This window comes from Juglans microcarpa x Juglans regia, chromosome 5D (assembly GCF_004785595.1).
Source record: "Juglans microcarpa x Juglans regia isolate MS1-56 chromosome 5D, Jm3101_v1.0, whole genome shotgun sequence".
In the NCBI taxonomy this organism is placed as follows: domain Eukaryota; kingdom Viridiplantae; phylum Streptophyta; class Magnoliopsida; order Fagales; family Juglandaceae; genus Juglans; species Juglans microcarpa x Juglans regia.
Genome location: NC_054602.1, coordinates 30,214,491 through 30,229,923, shown reverse-complemented (window position 1 = coordinate 30,229,923; position 15,433 = coordinate 30,214,491). Strand labels below are relative to the sequence as shown.

Below are 15,433 nucleotides of genomic sequence, written 5' to 3'. Positions count from 1 at the left end.
ATAACAACTCTCATTCTACTAATTCTATATATCTGGCCTATTATAATGCATGACGTGACAGTATCCAAAATTATTAGATCAGATATTTCTTAATAAAAGAATAGTCAGTCATGAATGAGTAATATTGCGATGTCAACATATATAGTGCAATAAAAAGAGATACACATATATAATACAAATTTCGAATTTCGAGAACTTTTCAAATAATTAGCACTCGTACGTGTCTAATTAATTACTATACGATCTTTTAACACACGAACGCGTGCAGAGGCTTCAAAAAGTTGGCTTTCGATCCATGATATAATATATATGAGTTCAGACAGACCATGCATATATATATATATATATATATATACACACACACACACGGTAAATGAATTTCAAAGCATATCATGCATTAGTACTGATCGGTCCGATTATATATAATTAATTAAGGACTTTACATAAAGATTGATTCCATATGACTTGGAAGTTACATTGATCATTTCTCAAGCTAGGAATCATATCATTGGACGTACGCGCGCATGCAATAACAAGTACATTAATGAAGAATTAATATATGCATAAGTATTATATGCATCATGATGTTCGTGGCGCGCGCAGGTCATTACATATATATTATATATATATATATTTATTTATATGAGAAGTAATACTGCTACAGATATAAAGAGATTACATAAAAATAAATTTATAAACTGACATGATTTTATGAGATCTGTTAGATCTACTTTATAATAAAAATAACATAACAATCTGATACAATACATCAAGTCACGTAAATTTGTAAGATTATATTATAATCTATTTACTACTAAAATATTTTTCTATATATTAAGGAATTATATATAAAACTACCAAAGTTTTTCACGTTGCTAGCTATTAAAGCTAGATAGGACAGCTGCCGATCGAATGAAGAAACGTGAAAAACTTTGGTAGTTTTATATATAATTCCTATCTGGCTGCATTGCTAGCTAGCTAGCTTAATTTAAACTGCATGTCACTAATTAGAAACATTAATGTCACTGATCTATAAAAATGGGTAAGCAGCAGTGACGTTCATATGCAGGTCATGTCTATATTAATTTGCTGATCAATCACCAGAAAAAAAAAAAAAAAAAAAAAGCTTGAGAAATAGTACTGGAATTTAATAATCATAGTGACTAGCTTGGTTAGTAAATAGAATAGGAGGTAAGTATATACATACTCGGAAGTTAAAGGGAATTATTAATATATTATATACTGCTAATTAATTCCGGGTACTACAAGAAAACTGCTTATTTGTGACCAGTTAATTCCAGTAAAATGATTATTTACAGTCAAAATGAGTCTGTTTTAGTCACAAATAATCTTTTCGCCGCAATTAAATAGTTACAAAAATTCATTTTTCTTGTAGTGGGGATCGATTGATCGGGAGAAACGACAGAATTATATATATATGACCCAAGTTTTGCTCAGCTTAACTTGATTTATCAATACCTATAACATATGAAAATGTAGTAATTTACTGTTCATTGGATTACAGACAATAATTAATAATTTAATTTATAATAATGTTGTTGCCTTCATCTACGTGCGTCGTGATTACATATAAATGCATGCATATGTGACCTTATGTTAATTTCAGAAACATATATAATACATACGCGGACATCAGCTAATTGGGCTTAGTCCACGCAGGCCTATCACTTTTGAATGTTAGAGTTTACAGTGTTCATATGTAGCATCTACAATTCTTTTTTATTATCATCAAATTAGTTTTTGTATCACGTAAATTAATTTATTTCATGGTAACTGCATTTACTTGTATCTACGTTTTTTTTTCAAGAAAATTAGAATTTAAATATTTCACATTATAATATTATATCTCTTCTTAAATTTGTATTTATTTGGGTGGAGTATATTTAATGGCCCATGTGAGTTGGGGATTTATTGGGTATGTAATTGCCCAACTCACAAACTTGTTTTAATATATCATGTTATCACTATACATGCATTATTTAGAAAAATTCAAAACTTAGTTTATCATTGACATATAATAATTACCTCTTTTTAGTAGTAATACGTGAAAAGGTACTAGTTGTACATAAAATTACAATAGAAATGCTATATACAATTGCCTTGGATAACTTTTGTAAAACCGTTATTCACGTGGAGATGAAACACTCTGTTTCATTTGATGACTCAAACGCCCCTCCCCTTCCCTTCGTCTTCTCCACTCCAGCCAAGCAGATCCCTTCGTCTTCTCCACCCCTGGTTGTCTCCATGAAGCCACCATCGAAGACTACTTCATCATCTCCATTCAGAGAAATCCCTTCTCTTCTTCACACAAATTTGGTCTCCACGAAGCCACCATCGAAAATGAAAATGAAAACAAAACACAACAAAAACGGAGGGAAAATTGTTGAAGAGGGAAGCTGGAGGTTGTGTCGTTTGGAAGAAGGGGAGAAAAGATCTGCTTTGCTCAATCTCTGAACTGGAATAAAAGATTTTGCCGCTTGGTTCTGGGAATAGTAGATCCCGTCGTTTGGGTTTGGGAAGAAAAACTCATTTCGATATTGGGTCTGGGAAGAAAAGCTCGGCTATGTTCGATCTAGGGTTTGGAAGAAGGAGAGATCGTCGCCGCTATCCTCGTCGTCTTCGTGTTTGGAAGAGAAAAACCTGCTTGAGCACATGTTTGGTTTCTTTAATTTGTGTTGCTCAAACTCATACTTATTTTCTCATTTTGGTTTCTGAAAACTCATACTTATTTTCTCATTTTGTTAGTTTTCTTTACGGTTTTGTTTTGCTCTTGATTTGTTGTGTGAAGATTTCATTAAGATGGGTGCGAACATCAGACTGGAGTGAAATCAATGGAAGGAAAATTGTTGAAGACGAAGGATCGCTGGCGGAGTGAAATTGTTGAAGACGAAGGGGAGAGGCAGAGAAGACGAAGGAAGATGAAGGGAAGATGAAAGAAGATGAAGAGACAAAATCTGGAAGAGTGAGTTTCAAAACAAAGGGAAGGAGTGAAAGAAAACGGTCCATTTCGTTCAAAATGCGTTGTTTCACTTGCCACAGGGGCAACGGTTCCCCGCGGTTACCCAAGGCAGTTGCAGATAAAATTCTTCAAATTACAAATATCTTTAGAAGAATGTGATTTCAAAATTTATTTATTTTCTTATTATTTTTACTCACTTATATTTTTATATTAATCACTTGCTAATGTGTTCCTAAAAAGTCCTATAGTTATTATTATAATGGGGTTTTTGTATGTGGCACCCCGGCCACCTCCTCCCTCTTGTATCTTTGTTTTAGTTTAATGCATCATTAATTAAAAAACAAAAACAAAATTGAATGGTTAAACTAGAACAAAGAGAATATCTTCATGCAAGCACAACCGATTTCGCCTAAATAATGTCCTCCAATAGAGATGTGCCATGCATGTAGACAACACATGTTAACAACCGTATGACTGCACTGCATAGGAAAGTTTTTTTCCTCCATCCTGTCGAATGAAACCCCTCCCTCCCTCTCTCATTTTTCTCTCCCAAGAAACCCATGAGAACGAAATCCACTCCCCTACCCTCCCTCTCTCTCTTGTTTCTAGGAAACCCATGAGAACCATACCCTCTCTCTCTCTCTCTCTCTCTCTCTCTCTCTCCATAACCGATCTCCCTCGACGAGCCCTAGAAATCGTGCCATCAGCTTCTCAATCGACGACTGAATTGCGTTGCTTCGGACGCCTCCTTCCTCAACAAGATCTCTAGTATCAATTCTTATATAAAATTTCATCATCGTGTGACTTTTCCTTTTCTTCTAAAATTGCTATTTTTCGGTGAAAATTCTTTGTCTACAAATTTCAGAACTTAAGTTAAAATGGTTTTTTTTTTACCTGTGATACACTTTGCTGCCATTAATTTCTAATGGTTATCCTTCATGGCTGTGACTAAACATGTGAAAATGTGCTGTGCTTTCTAATGTAAATATTTCATGGCTATATTGTTTGTGTTCATTTGTTTTGCAAGTTATTGTTATGCAATTTGCTTGCTTATGAATGGTTGTATTCCACAAAACAATACAGCGCTTGCAAAAACATCATTGTTTGTGACACACTTTGTTGCAAATTATTGTTACATTTTACTTGCATCTCCTGAATGAAGTTCAATTTTACTTGCAAAAGAAAGGGTGCTACAAATGGAGCTTGTTGCGCTGGTCTGGCCTAGAGCTCCTCTGCTAGTGTGATTGTCGTACGGTGTGCGGCGGTGGGGTGGGTGCAAAGTGCAAAGGTGTTGAAGTGGGTCTCTCTTCACAGGAGGAAAACACATACGTGAGTGAAAGTGAGAGTTTTGCTTTTGCTATGCCGTGATATATGCAGTATTGCAGGAGTATACTATGAGGAGTCTGATGTGTCAGCATAGCATTGGTTGCCGTTAATCTCACAACTTCAAGTACCGTTCCAAAGAGGAATTGTAGAACAAAATTAATTAAGTGTTTATGCGAGGTTGAGATTACTTGAAAAATTAAATATTTTAGAAATTGCATGTAGCTTTCTCCACGTATGTACACTTGCGTAGTTTTTCTTCTACCATGAAATTGACTTCATGTTATCTTCTAATGTATGGTTTTCTTCATTCGTAGAGAGTTGATGTTTCAAGTTTTCGACTTTTGTTTAATTATTTGTTTTGGTAGTACTTATTAGAAGGAGACAATTTTTGGAATTCTTCATTGTATTGTATTGTATTGTGCTAGTGTAGAGATTTTATACAGAGTTTGTACAATATTCTAGAGAATAAAAAAGGAATAAAAAACAGTTACAACTTGAGACAAAAATGGAAAGAAAAATGTCTACCGTTACTCTGCAGTGATGTTTGTTAAGGCATCAATGGAGTCTATGTTAATACACCCCCTCGAGTCCAGGGGTGTATCAACAACTTTGAGACTCGATTTAAGTCTGAAGAATCTGTTAGCATCTAATGGTTTGGTGGAAATATCAGCTAGTTGATCTTTAGAGCTGACAAAAGAGATGTTCAAAGACTTGGCAGCAACTCGAGCTCTGACGAAGTGAAAATCAATATCCATATGTTTCGTTCTTGAGTGAAAATCTGGGTTGGCAGCCAAGTAAGTGGCTCCAATGTTATCACACCATAATGTTGGAGCATGACTAAGAGGTAACCCAAGTTTTGAAATAAGTATTTGAAGCCAGATGATCTCAGCTACTGAAGAGGCTACAGATTTGTACTCTGCTTCAGTACTGGACCTTGCAACAGTTCTTTGCTTTTTGGAGCTACAAGAAATCAGGTGTTTACCCAAGTAAATGCAATACCCGCCCGTAGACCTTTTTGTCATCTGTGCATCCAGCCCAATCCGCATCTGAATAGGCATGCAATTAAAAGGAAGATTGAGAAGAAAAGAAAAGTCCATGATTGATTGTAGATTTCAGGTAATGCAGTATGCATTTCACAGCAACCCTGCAAGGTAATTTAGGTGTGTGCATGAATTGTCACACTTTATTTACTACATAAGAGATATCAGGTCCTGAGAGAGATAGATATTGTAATCCTCCAATTATGCTTCTATGCATGGTAACATCATTAAGACTAGGAGAGTCCAGCTTAGAGAGTTTTAAAGATGCACCCATGGGTGAAGTGACAGACTTGCCATGTAACATATTACTTCGGGTAAGGAGATCTTAAATGTATTTTCGTTGGGATAGCAGCAAACCATTACTCAATTGAGTAATCTCCAACCCAAGAAAATACGAGAGGGGTCCAAGATCCTTTACAGGAAAGGCCAAGTTTAAATATCTAATAAAGGTGTCAATTGCCGTAGGTTTGGAAACAGTGCTAATGAACACCAACGAGTAGATGTGCAGATCACCATGATTAAGTATAAATAAGGAAGCATCAGATTGAGAAGCCACAAATCCATAGTCTAATAACCATGAGCTCAATTGGGCAAACTAGGCCCTTGGGGCCTATTTTAGGCCGTAAATGGCCTTATGTAGCTTACAAATGTAATCACGAAACTGATGATTGATAAATTCTTGAGGTTGATGCATGTATACCTGATCTGTGAGTGTTCCATGAAGGAACACATTCTGAATGTCGAGTTGTCGGAGTGGCCATCCACGAGCAACAACTAGTGACAGGATGAGTCTGATTGTAGGGGCTTTGACCATGGGACTAAAGGTCTCATGAAAGTTGAGACCATGCTGCTGGTGGTAGCCTTTGGCTACAAGCCTTGCTTTTCTCCGTTCGATAGACCCATTAGTATGAAGCTTTGTTTTGTATACCCACCTACAACCAATGACATTGATGGAGGGGTTAGGAGGAACTAAGGACCAGGTCTTATTTTGGATTAAAGCTTGGTATTCCTGAGACATAGTGGCACGCCATGCCGAGTGTTTAGAAGCCTCTGTATAGCTGGTAGGAGATTCGGGTGGAGAGACCGTAATAGTGAGGCATGTCTGAGAAGGGAACGAGATTGTGCCATCCAATTGAACACGAGGTCTAGATGAGTTGGTCTGTGCACGTGTGATGATGGGAGTGCGGGGTGGAATGAGGATAGGAGTGGGATTTGCAGAAGGTACTGGGGAATTAGGGATTTGGTCGTGCGAAGGAGAAATTGGGGAAGAAGAAGCAGAATTGGGCTGTTGAGAGGAGATGTTGGGTAGTGTTGTTGGGCCTAGGTCGATGAGAGAAGGGAGTGGATTAAGAAGAGGCAAGGCAGCATGAGTTGAATGTGGGTTATGAGAAGTGGCAGCTGCTGGGCTGAGAAACAGAGTAAGGAAAATTGGACTCATGAAACAGTACATCACAGGAGTAGTACAAACGATGAATTTTTAAATCCATTCACTTATATCCTTTGTGTGTGGAACTATAACCTAAAAAGAGACACGGGGATGATCGATAATTTAGCTTGTGTTGGTAGTAAGGCCACAGATTTGGGAAGCATTGGTAGCCAAAAACCTTAAGAAAATTATAATCTGGATCATGATGATAAATTTGATAATATGGAGATTTATTTTTGAGAGTTGATGTAGGTAAACGATTTATGAGATAGAGTTCCTCTTTGAAATGGTTCGGCTAGTTTTAGGTGTTTAACAGCCCTCAATCAAAGAATAACACATAAGCAAGTCTACACTAAAAAACATAAAACTCTTAACACCAGATCTCCCCCTCTCAGCCCTCCAAATCTCACATTCGCAGCCGAGTACACGACCCAAGGTCCTTTCACAACCACCCACGGACCACCTTCATCCTCTTTGTCTTTGCCCCAGATCGATGCCTCAATCCCCAATACCACTGTCGATGTCTCAAATAAACTCAAATCAACATTCGATGAAGTTGGATCTTTACACACAAAGCAAATCAAATCATAGATCCAAACATGCATCAAATAATCACAAAACCCATTTGAATCACCTTTTGTTTTGAACAAAAAATCAGAGCATCAAACCGATGACGATGATGAGGACGTTGATGCAAACGACGCCTTATTCGCAGAGTTAGTCTCCGTCAGGATGAGAAAGAAGAACCGGTTCGTCTCGATAGGGGGGTTTCCGAGGGCGGATGGGGGAGGGCTCGCGCCGGTGTGAGGTGGTGGTGGGGGAGGGGGGTCGACTTCGGTGTTGCAAAAGGAGGGAGGGTTCGAGAAGCAGATTTCGCCTAGGGGTACTGGTGGGATGGGTTTGCCTCAGGGGGGCTTCCGTGAGTGAGAGTTTCCGAGAGAGGGTGGGGGGAGGGTCAGACGCCTGTGCGAGGTGGCTGTGAGAGGGGAGGAGGCGGAGAAGAATTTCGAGAGGGGGGAGAAGATTTATGAATCCTCTGTCGTGCGGTTACAATGTTGATAAAATAGAACTCATACGTGGCATTTTTTCATTGAAGGACTGTTATTTGAAGAAAAATAGATCGACCGGTTCAAAATTTTTCTCCTTTAGCCCAAAAGGTGAAGGGGGGAGATGCTTGGGCCAAGAGTGCAAGCCCAGTGTCGATTATGTATCGATATTTTCTTTCAACAAGCCCATTTTGTTGATGGGTATGTGGACAAGAAAAATGATGATGGATTCTAAATTTTTGACAAAACAACGTAAGAGGTTTGAATTCACCACCTTCATCGGTTTGAAGGGTGATGAGTTTAGTGTTAAAAAGACGTCCAACATATGGCAAAAAAAATTGAGAAAATATGTGAGACATCCGATTTTGCTTTTAAAGGATAAAACCAAGTGTACCAAGTGAATTGATCTACAAAAGAAAGATAATATTTAAACCATTTTTTAGAAATAGAGTGGGCTGGACCCCATACATCAGCACAGACTAACTCAAGAGGTTTAGTTGAATGGGCCTTTGTTGGAATAAACAGAAGCTGATGAGCTTTAGCAAGTGGGCACTTAGTGCATTGGAAGGTAGACTCATGTAGAAAAACTTTCAAACAGGTAGAATGCTAGATATGAGACAGCGTGGGAGGTTGAGGATGACCCAGCCTGCGGTGCCATTGAGACAAAGAGGTTTTCTCGCCTAGATGAGCTGATAGAGAAGGAAGAGAAGAGGAGGATGAGGGCTTCACGAATGGAAAAACGTAGAGCCCGTCACGGAGTGGTCCGGTGAGGAGGGTTTACCCCTTCGAAATGTCCTTCACGGAAAAAAAAGAGGCATGAAATTCAAAGCAACATGAGTTATCACTACAGAATTTGGAGACAGAGATAAGATTCTTGGTGATGTTAGAAATCTGAAGCAAATTTTGAAGTAAGAAGGAAGAGGAGGTAGAAGATAAGGAAGAGGCACCTGTGTTCTGTATTGGAAGACCAATCTGTCCCCTACATGAACTTGATCACTACAGCAGTATGGTTCTGAAGAGAGGTTCAGATTGTTGAAGTCATGTGTTATATGGTGGGTTACGGCTGAATCTGGATACCAGGTGGACTCCATGAAGTTGCTTGGTGTGGTGTAGTTGGCGGAGAAGGATGTGGGTGCTGCAAATTGGTAGCTATGGTCAAAACGATGGAAGCATTGTAATGCCACATGTCCTGCCTTCCTACAAACCTAACAGGTTGGGCGTTGTGTGGGTGCTGAGGTATTCTACACTGATGGTGAGAAGCTATGACCACCACGAGAAGGATAACCAGACCTTCCTCTACCATTGTGACCACGCCCACCATGGGACTGATTACGATCAAGTCCACTTGTATTGGTGAAATTAGCAGATGGTTCAATAGAAAAAGGGTGTATGTGTGCTGTGGGCAAGGTGACTTTCTTGTACCAGCAATAACTGGTATAGTTCATTGGAGGAAATCGGCTCAACTCGTGTTGTCACTTAAGTGATAAAAGAGTCATAAGCTGAGCCAAGGCCAGCGAGAAGATAGGTAACGAAATCTGGGTCAGGTAATGGGGAACCAGTGGCTACAAGAATATCAACTAGAGACCTCACTTTACCAAAGTAATCAGTAATACTTTGGTCACCATGGGTAAGATTGGCTAATTGAAAACGAATTTAAAAACTCTTGGCTTGAGAGTGAGATGTAAATAGGGAGGAGAGGGAAAGCCAGAGCTCACGTGAGGTGTTTGAGGAAAGGACATGGCCAATGATTGACTTTGAAAGAGATGAGAACAGAATGCTAAGAACAGATTGATCAATACACTTCCAAGAGAAATACACTGGATTAGGTGCAGTAGAATTTGGAAGAAATGCCGGAGGAGAGAAAAGTGTGCCATCAACATACTCATATAAATCTTGGCCACGGAGGTAAGCAGAAATTTAGACTTTCCATAATAGATAATTATCGGTAGTAAGTTTAATTTAGTAGTGACGAGCTGAGAGAAGGAAGGCATGTTTGTAGAGGGAAGGGGAGTAGAGACGGCCATGGATCATATTTGTAAGGACTGTAAGTTTCAAGCTCTTGATACCAAATTAGAAGGACACCATTTCTTAAATACTTCCTTATATTGTATTGTGCTAGTGTGGAGATTTTAAACAGAGTTTGTACAATATTCTAAAGAATCAGAAATGAATTAAAAACAGGTATAATAGACAAAATATGGAAAGAAAAATATCTACAGCTCCTCTGCAGTGGCACTTGATTTCTCTGCAGTGATGTTTGTTGAGGCATCAGTGGAGTCTATGCTAATAGTACTAAATCGCGGAGCCTTTAATTTCGCTTGTTCACGTACGTTCCATGCACAAGAAATGGAATCATTTTCAATCCATGCGTAGTGCTGATCACGATCGAGCGACAAGTTGGATAAAATTTAGGATTTGACCCTCGGAGAACCCAAGAGAACATTAGTACTGTATTAATTTCTATATAATATTAATGGACCGATTTAATTATATATACCACCAACAGTACTACTGACGTACCCACGGCAGAAATATTTGTCAATGTAGACGAAAGATTAATTAGCTCGCAATATCTTAAATTGGATAGTAATAATTCATTTTCATGCACAAAGCCCGTTTAATTGGCAACCGCAATGGTAAGTTTGGTAATGTTTCCCAAAATAAAAATAATGGGTGCTTATAAACTGTGGATGAAAGTTCTAATGTTTGAAAAATTGTTTGAAACCGCAAAGATTGTTAGAAAAATGAAAAAGAAAACTTGCGGGCCCGTTTGCATTCAAAATTCACATCAATTCAATTTTTTTAAATTTTAAAATAATTTTTTTTAAAATTTTACATAAAATATAATAAATAATTTAACTTTTATTTTATTATTTATAAACTATCTCAACTTATATCTGAATCCAAACCATTCAAATTTATCTAAGACATGTGGCATGTTGCGCGTATATTTGTTCGTATGACATGTGATCACCATATATATGTGACGCCATCATTTGTTTGGTAACGCGACACTTTATGATATGCAGACTGCAGCCATGGTTTTGGACGGAATGATTTGTTTTTAAACCCAACCAAAATTTTGAAAAAGTCCGGTGATACTTTTGAAAAAAGCAGTGTGAATTCCACTACTATTTGCTTAAGGAGTCAGATTATGAGGCTGCATGCTTATGGAATTTGATTTTTCCCTATATATATAAGATAAAGATATGCCAATATATATATATATATATATATATTTGCAAAAACATGTTTGAAATTAATGGTTGGACCAGGACTGATGATCTTCAACAATATTGCAAGGAGGTCTTGAGGTCCAGTCAGTCAACAAAAGATCACAGATTAGCTAGTACTACTGTGTACGTGTGTCGTGGGAAGCCACCAAAGAATGGCATATTTCTGAAGAAGTGCTAACTCATAATTAATGTACTACTGGTTAATGTAGTTTGTTGTCCTGTTTGAAGGAATTAATTTATTCTTCAGCATACTGGAGTTTGAGGTCAAACGAATCGAAATATCCTTTGGCTATTTTCTTTCACCCAACTTGTATAAGGGGGTGTTTACCACAATGATCATGACTCGGACGACTAACTCGGATTGGAGTTTTTATTTTTTTTATTTTTTTTATTTTTTTATTTTTTGCCCTTTAAAATAAAATAAAGTAAAAAATATATGTTATTAAAAGACATGCAAAAACAATTCTTGATATGAGATTGATTTAAAATTGAGATGAAAATTGAATAAAATATTATTTTTTTAATATTATTATTATTTTAAAATTTGAAAAAGTTGAATTGTTTATTATATTTTATGTGAAATTTTAAAAAAATTATAATAATGATATGAGATGAAATGTTTTTTGCATCCAAATGGGACTAGTTTTTCAACAATTTTCTATACTTGTACCTAATTTTTTGCCAATAATAAAATCTCACATTCTCACATTGATTGATTTTTTTTTTTTTCCACATTACATTAGATGCAATAACATATATTGGTCTCTTTTTACAAGGTATTTGGTAAATTTACAACCACATTTTCTCTATTTACTTACAATTTGCCTTCCAAATCTTCCACTAACTAGCTTATTTGAATTGATTTTATTAGTACGAAACATATATGCTATCATTGAATTAACAATTAGGAGTGATGCCAACAAATCTGATCATATGGCTATTCATATCTATGTTAAATATATAGACTTAGCATTAATATTTAACTTGTATTCTTTAGTTGTGCTCTTACAATGTATTTGTAGAACAATATTGATGACTTTTTATTATTATTTGATCCATTTTCAACGGGTGTGACACGCACCGTCAACACATGCCGCCATTGCGCGCTGTGGTACACGGCGAACGTAAGCCCTTCATCCAATGCTTTCTTTGGAAACTTTTCTTCCTTCTTTTTGTACACACTGTCTGTCTTCGATTCTCACTTGTCGATTATTAGGAAGAAGAGGAAGTTAGTCTCTCCAGGAATCAGTCCAAAATAATGAAGTAGGGACGTTGTAAATAAATTAATTTGACAAGTGGTTCGAGATCGGCTCGTTCAAACTCGAGTTTGACTGAATTTGTTTATTAAATGATTTGTTTGTGAAGATAAAATCCTACATTAATAAAATTATATTTATTGTTTTTTTATAGTATTACCTCTATATTTATAATGAGATTGAGTATTTTTAATCAGTACTACAATAAAACTGTTTAATTATGATCAATTATTTCTTACAAAAATTATTATTTTCTGTTAAAATGAGTCTGTTTTTATTACAAATAACTAGTCATTCTCGTCACAAATAATCCGTCACAAATATTCGTTTTAAACATTAATGTTTAAAAAATTAGAGATAAAAAATCATGTCCTTAATACTAAATGTGTTACTCGAGTATTTATAAATATAATCATGGATATGTATATATATAAACTTAGAAAGATGTAAAAATTATAAAATTCAATATAAGTAATCTATTTTATCAACATGAAGTAGTTCATGAATAAGCTCGAACTTGTTTGAATAATATTAAATGACCTGTTCATGAACATAAAATCTAACTCAATAAAAAGTTCAAGCTCGACTTGTCCTTGAATAAAATTAAAGCAACAAAATCTGACCCCTCATTACTCACTCGAACTTGACTAGTTTACATCCATTTAGCGAAGCATAGTACTGCATCTCAACTCATCACAATCTCAAATCTTGGCTTCAGGAAAGAGAGAAATAAAATAAAATAATATTTAAATGTAAATAACAATAGGAATTCTCATGAGAATTAAGTCCAATGACTAGGAGTGTAAATTTAAATTGAAAAATCAAAAAATCGGTCCAAATCGGATTGGATCGGTTGGTTCGGTTTTGAACCAGTCCAGTCTGGGACCAGTTCCTATATTATGAAATCCAGCCGGACTCGGTCTGGTTTCGGTTCCGTAATTTCTGGAACCGGACTTGTTGGGAAAAATATATATATAAATTAATTTTATATATTATATAAAATATTTTATATATATATATAAGTTTTATATATAATATATAATTATATATGAAATAATTTTATATTATAATTTATAACATAAAATATTAATCTTAAATATGAACATTTTAATTTGTTTGATCATATGTTATTAATATAAAAAAATATATTATAATATTAATTACATGTTATGGCCTAATAAATTCTTAACATAATATATAGTATTATTATATATTATAAGAGTTATAACATAATATAGTTAACTTAATATGTTAGTATTGTAATGATACTATGATAATCATAGTGTTACACTATGATACTATAAGATTATTGAGAAGCTCATTTAGTGCATCCAATGACCCTGCGACACAAGCATGTATGGAGACATTTCAGAAAATAAGACAGTGTGTCCGGGCATATTTAGGATCCACATGCCTAGTTTCTGAAGCAGTATTAAAACGAACTAGACAGCATGGTGGTGAAAAGGATTTGATCAACTTTTAAATCCAATGAGCAGTCAAGGACTCAAGGGACTTAATCAACTTTTGAATTCATATGGTTAGTGCAAAATATCAGATTTTTAATCAATTTTTTTTTAAACAGATTTTTAATAACAAATTTACATTTTAAAGAAAATCGAAAAAGGAGGTTGGATATGATGGGAAATTGGTTTAGGAGGATAATCAATACGTAATCGGTTGTGAAAAATGTAAAATCGATATATACCGATTCTGTCTTAAATTTTATATAATATCAGATCAAACTAGACCGATTACACCCCTATCGATGATCGGACAAAAGATAAAAAAGCAACGTCTCAATTAACAAAATCTGTAAATTAGATCAACTCATGAATGATATTATACGTACATCAAATTATAAATGAATGAATATAAAAATGAAATGAAAAAAAAAAAAAAAAAAACTGGCTACACATGAAAATCTAGCTGAGATCGACGTCAAATCATCAAACGAAGATCTACTTTAGGAGCCATCTTCCCAAATAACAACTTCAAATCGTTCTCCAAAGGTGTCAAGTTCAAGTCCAAGCTGCAGACAACCCTCTTACTGCTATTAGATCTTTTCATCACCGCCACCGGCACTTTTGCGCCGACATCATGAGGAACGTATGATAATCGATGATCATCATGATTCGGCCTGTGCCGCCTCATATGACCCCAAGAGCCTGCCCCATCGCAAACTTCAGCCCACAAATGGAGCACTCATGCATCTTTGGTTTCTTCCCTGACGTCTGCAATTTATTCCCATCTTCTCTCTGTTCTTCTTCCGGCCCCATTAATCTCGGCCTCTTGTGGCTGGCTCGGTGGCCACCCAGAGCTTGAAACGATGGGAATTGGCGATTACAAGTCTTGCATTCAAAGACATCAACCTTCGAGGATGTTTTGGGCTTGGTCGTATTTGCTGCTAAGCCATGAGACAGCAGCATCAGACAATCAGCCATGTCTAAGCTCTCTATTTTCCCTCCGTGATCTTCTCTCATTCTCTTCATGGCCATGTGAACAAACAGGACGTACGTAACGTTAGAACTTAGGAATTGAAGTCAGAAAAGTATCGGCTTTGATAACGTAAGTTGAATGGAAATTGGAAAGGAAATTTATGAGACAGCTGGAGGGGCTGCGAGTTTGGTATTTAAAGATGTTGGGAGTCGAGGGTCTAAATTTGAAACGTACATTCGTTTTGTTTGACTGACAGACGTTGCAGAAGTAGTACGGTACTACGGTGCTGGGTTCCTGGTAACAGGCTGCTTGCTGGGACTATTTATTTGACTCGAACATTACAAGGGCGAAAATAGCCCCTAACACACAATTGTTTTTGACGGTGGTGTACGCTAGTTTTTCTCCCTGCCGCGTCTGCCACTTTTCGCCCTGCCACTTGTGCGATCCTTGTACGAAGCTTCCAAGGTTTTCTTTGTTTTTTCTTTTATTTGTAAATGTAATACTAATACCCGATTTAGATTCTGAAATTTTTTTATTTCATTTTATTTCGTTATTATAATTTTTTTTAAACTTTTATATAAAATATATTAAATAATTTAATTTTTTCAAATCTTAATTTAATATTTTTAAATATTAAAATAATAATAATATTAAAAAATTATATTCTAATAATATTTTTTTCAACTT

The 15,433-nt window shown here is 36.0% G+C and overlaps 1 protein-coding gene across 1 annotated transcript; it reads right to left on the bottom strand.

The window, feature by feature from the left end:
• Window positions 1-14,088: 14,088 nt before the first annotated feature.
• Window positions 14,089-14,937, bottom strand: LOC121264068 (zinc finger protein ZAT11). The gene is given in 2 exon segments (XM_041167114.1): window positions 14,089-14,469; window positions 14,472-14,937. Coding segments are annotated over 2 exon segments (555 nt in total). The 5' UTR covers window positions 14,806-14,937; the 3' UTR covers window positions 14,089-14,248.
• Between the last annotated feature and the right edge of the window lie 496 nt (window positions 14,938-15,433).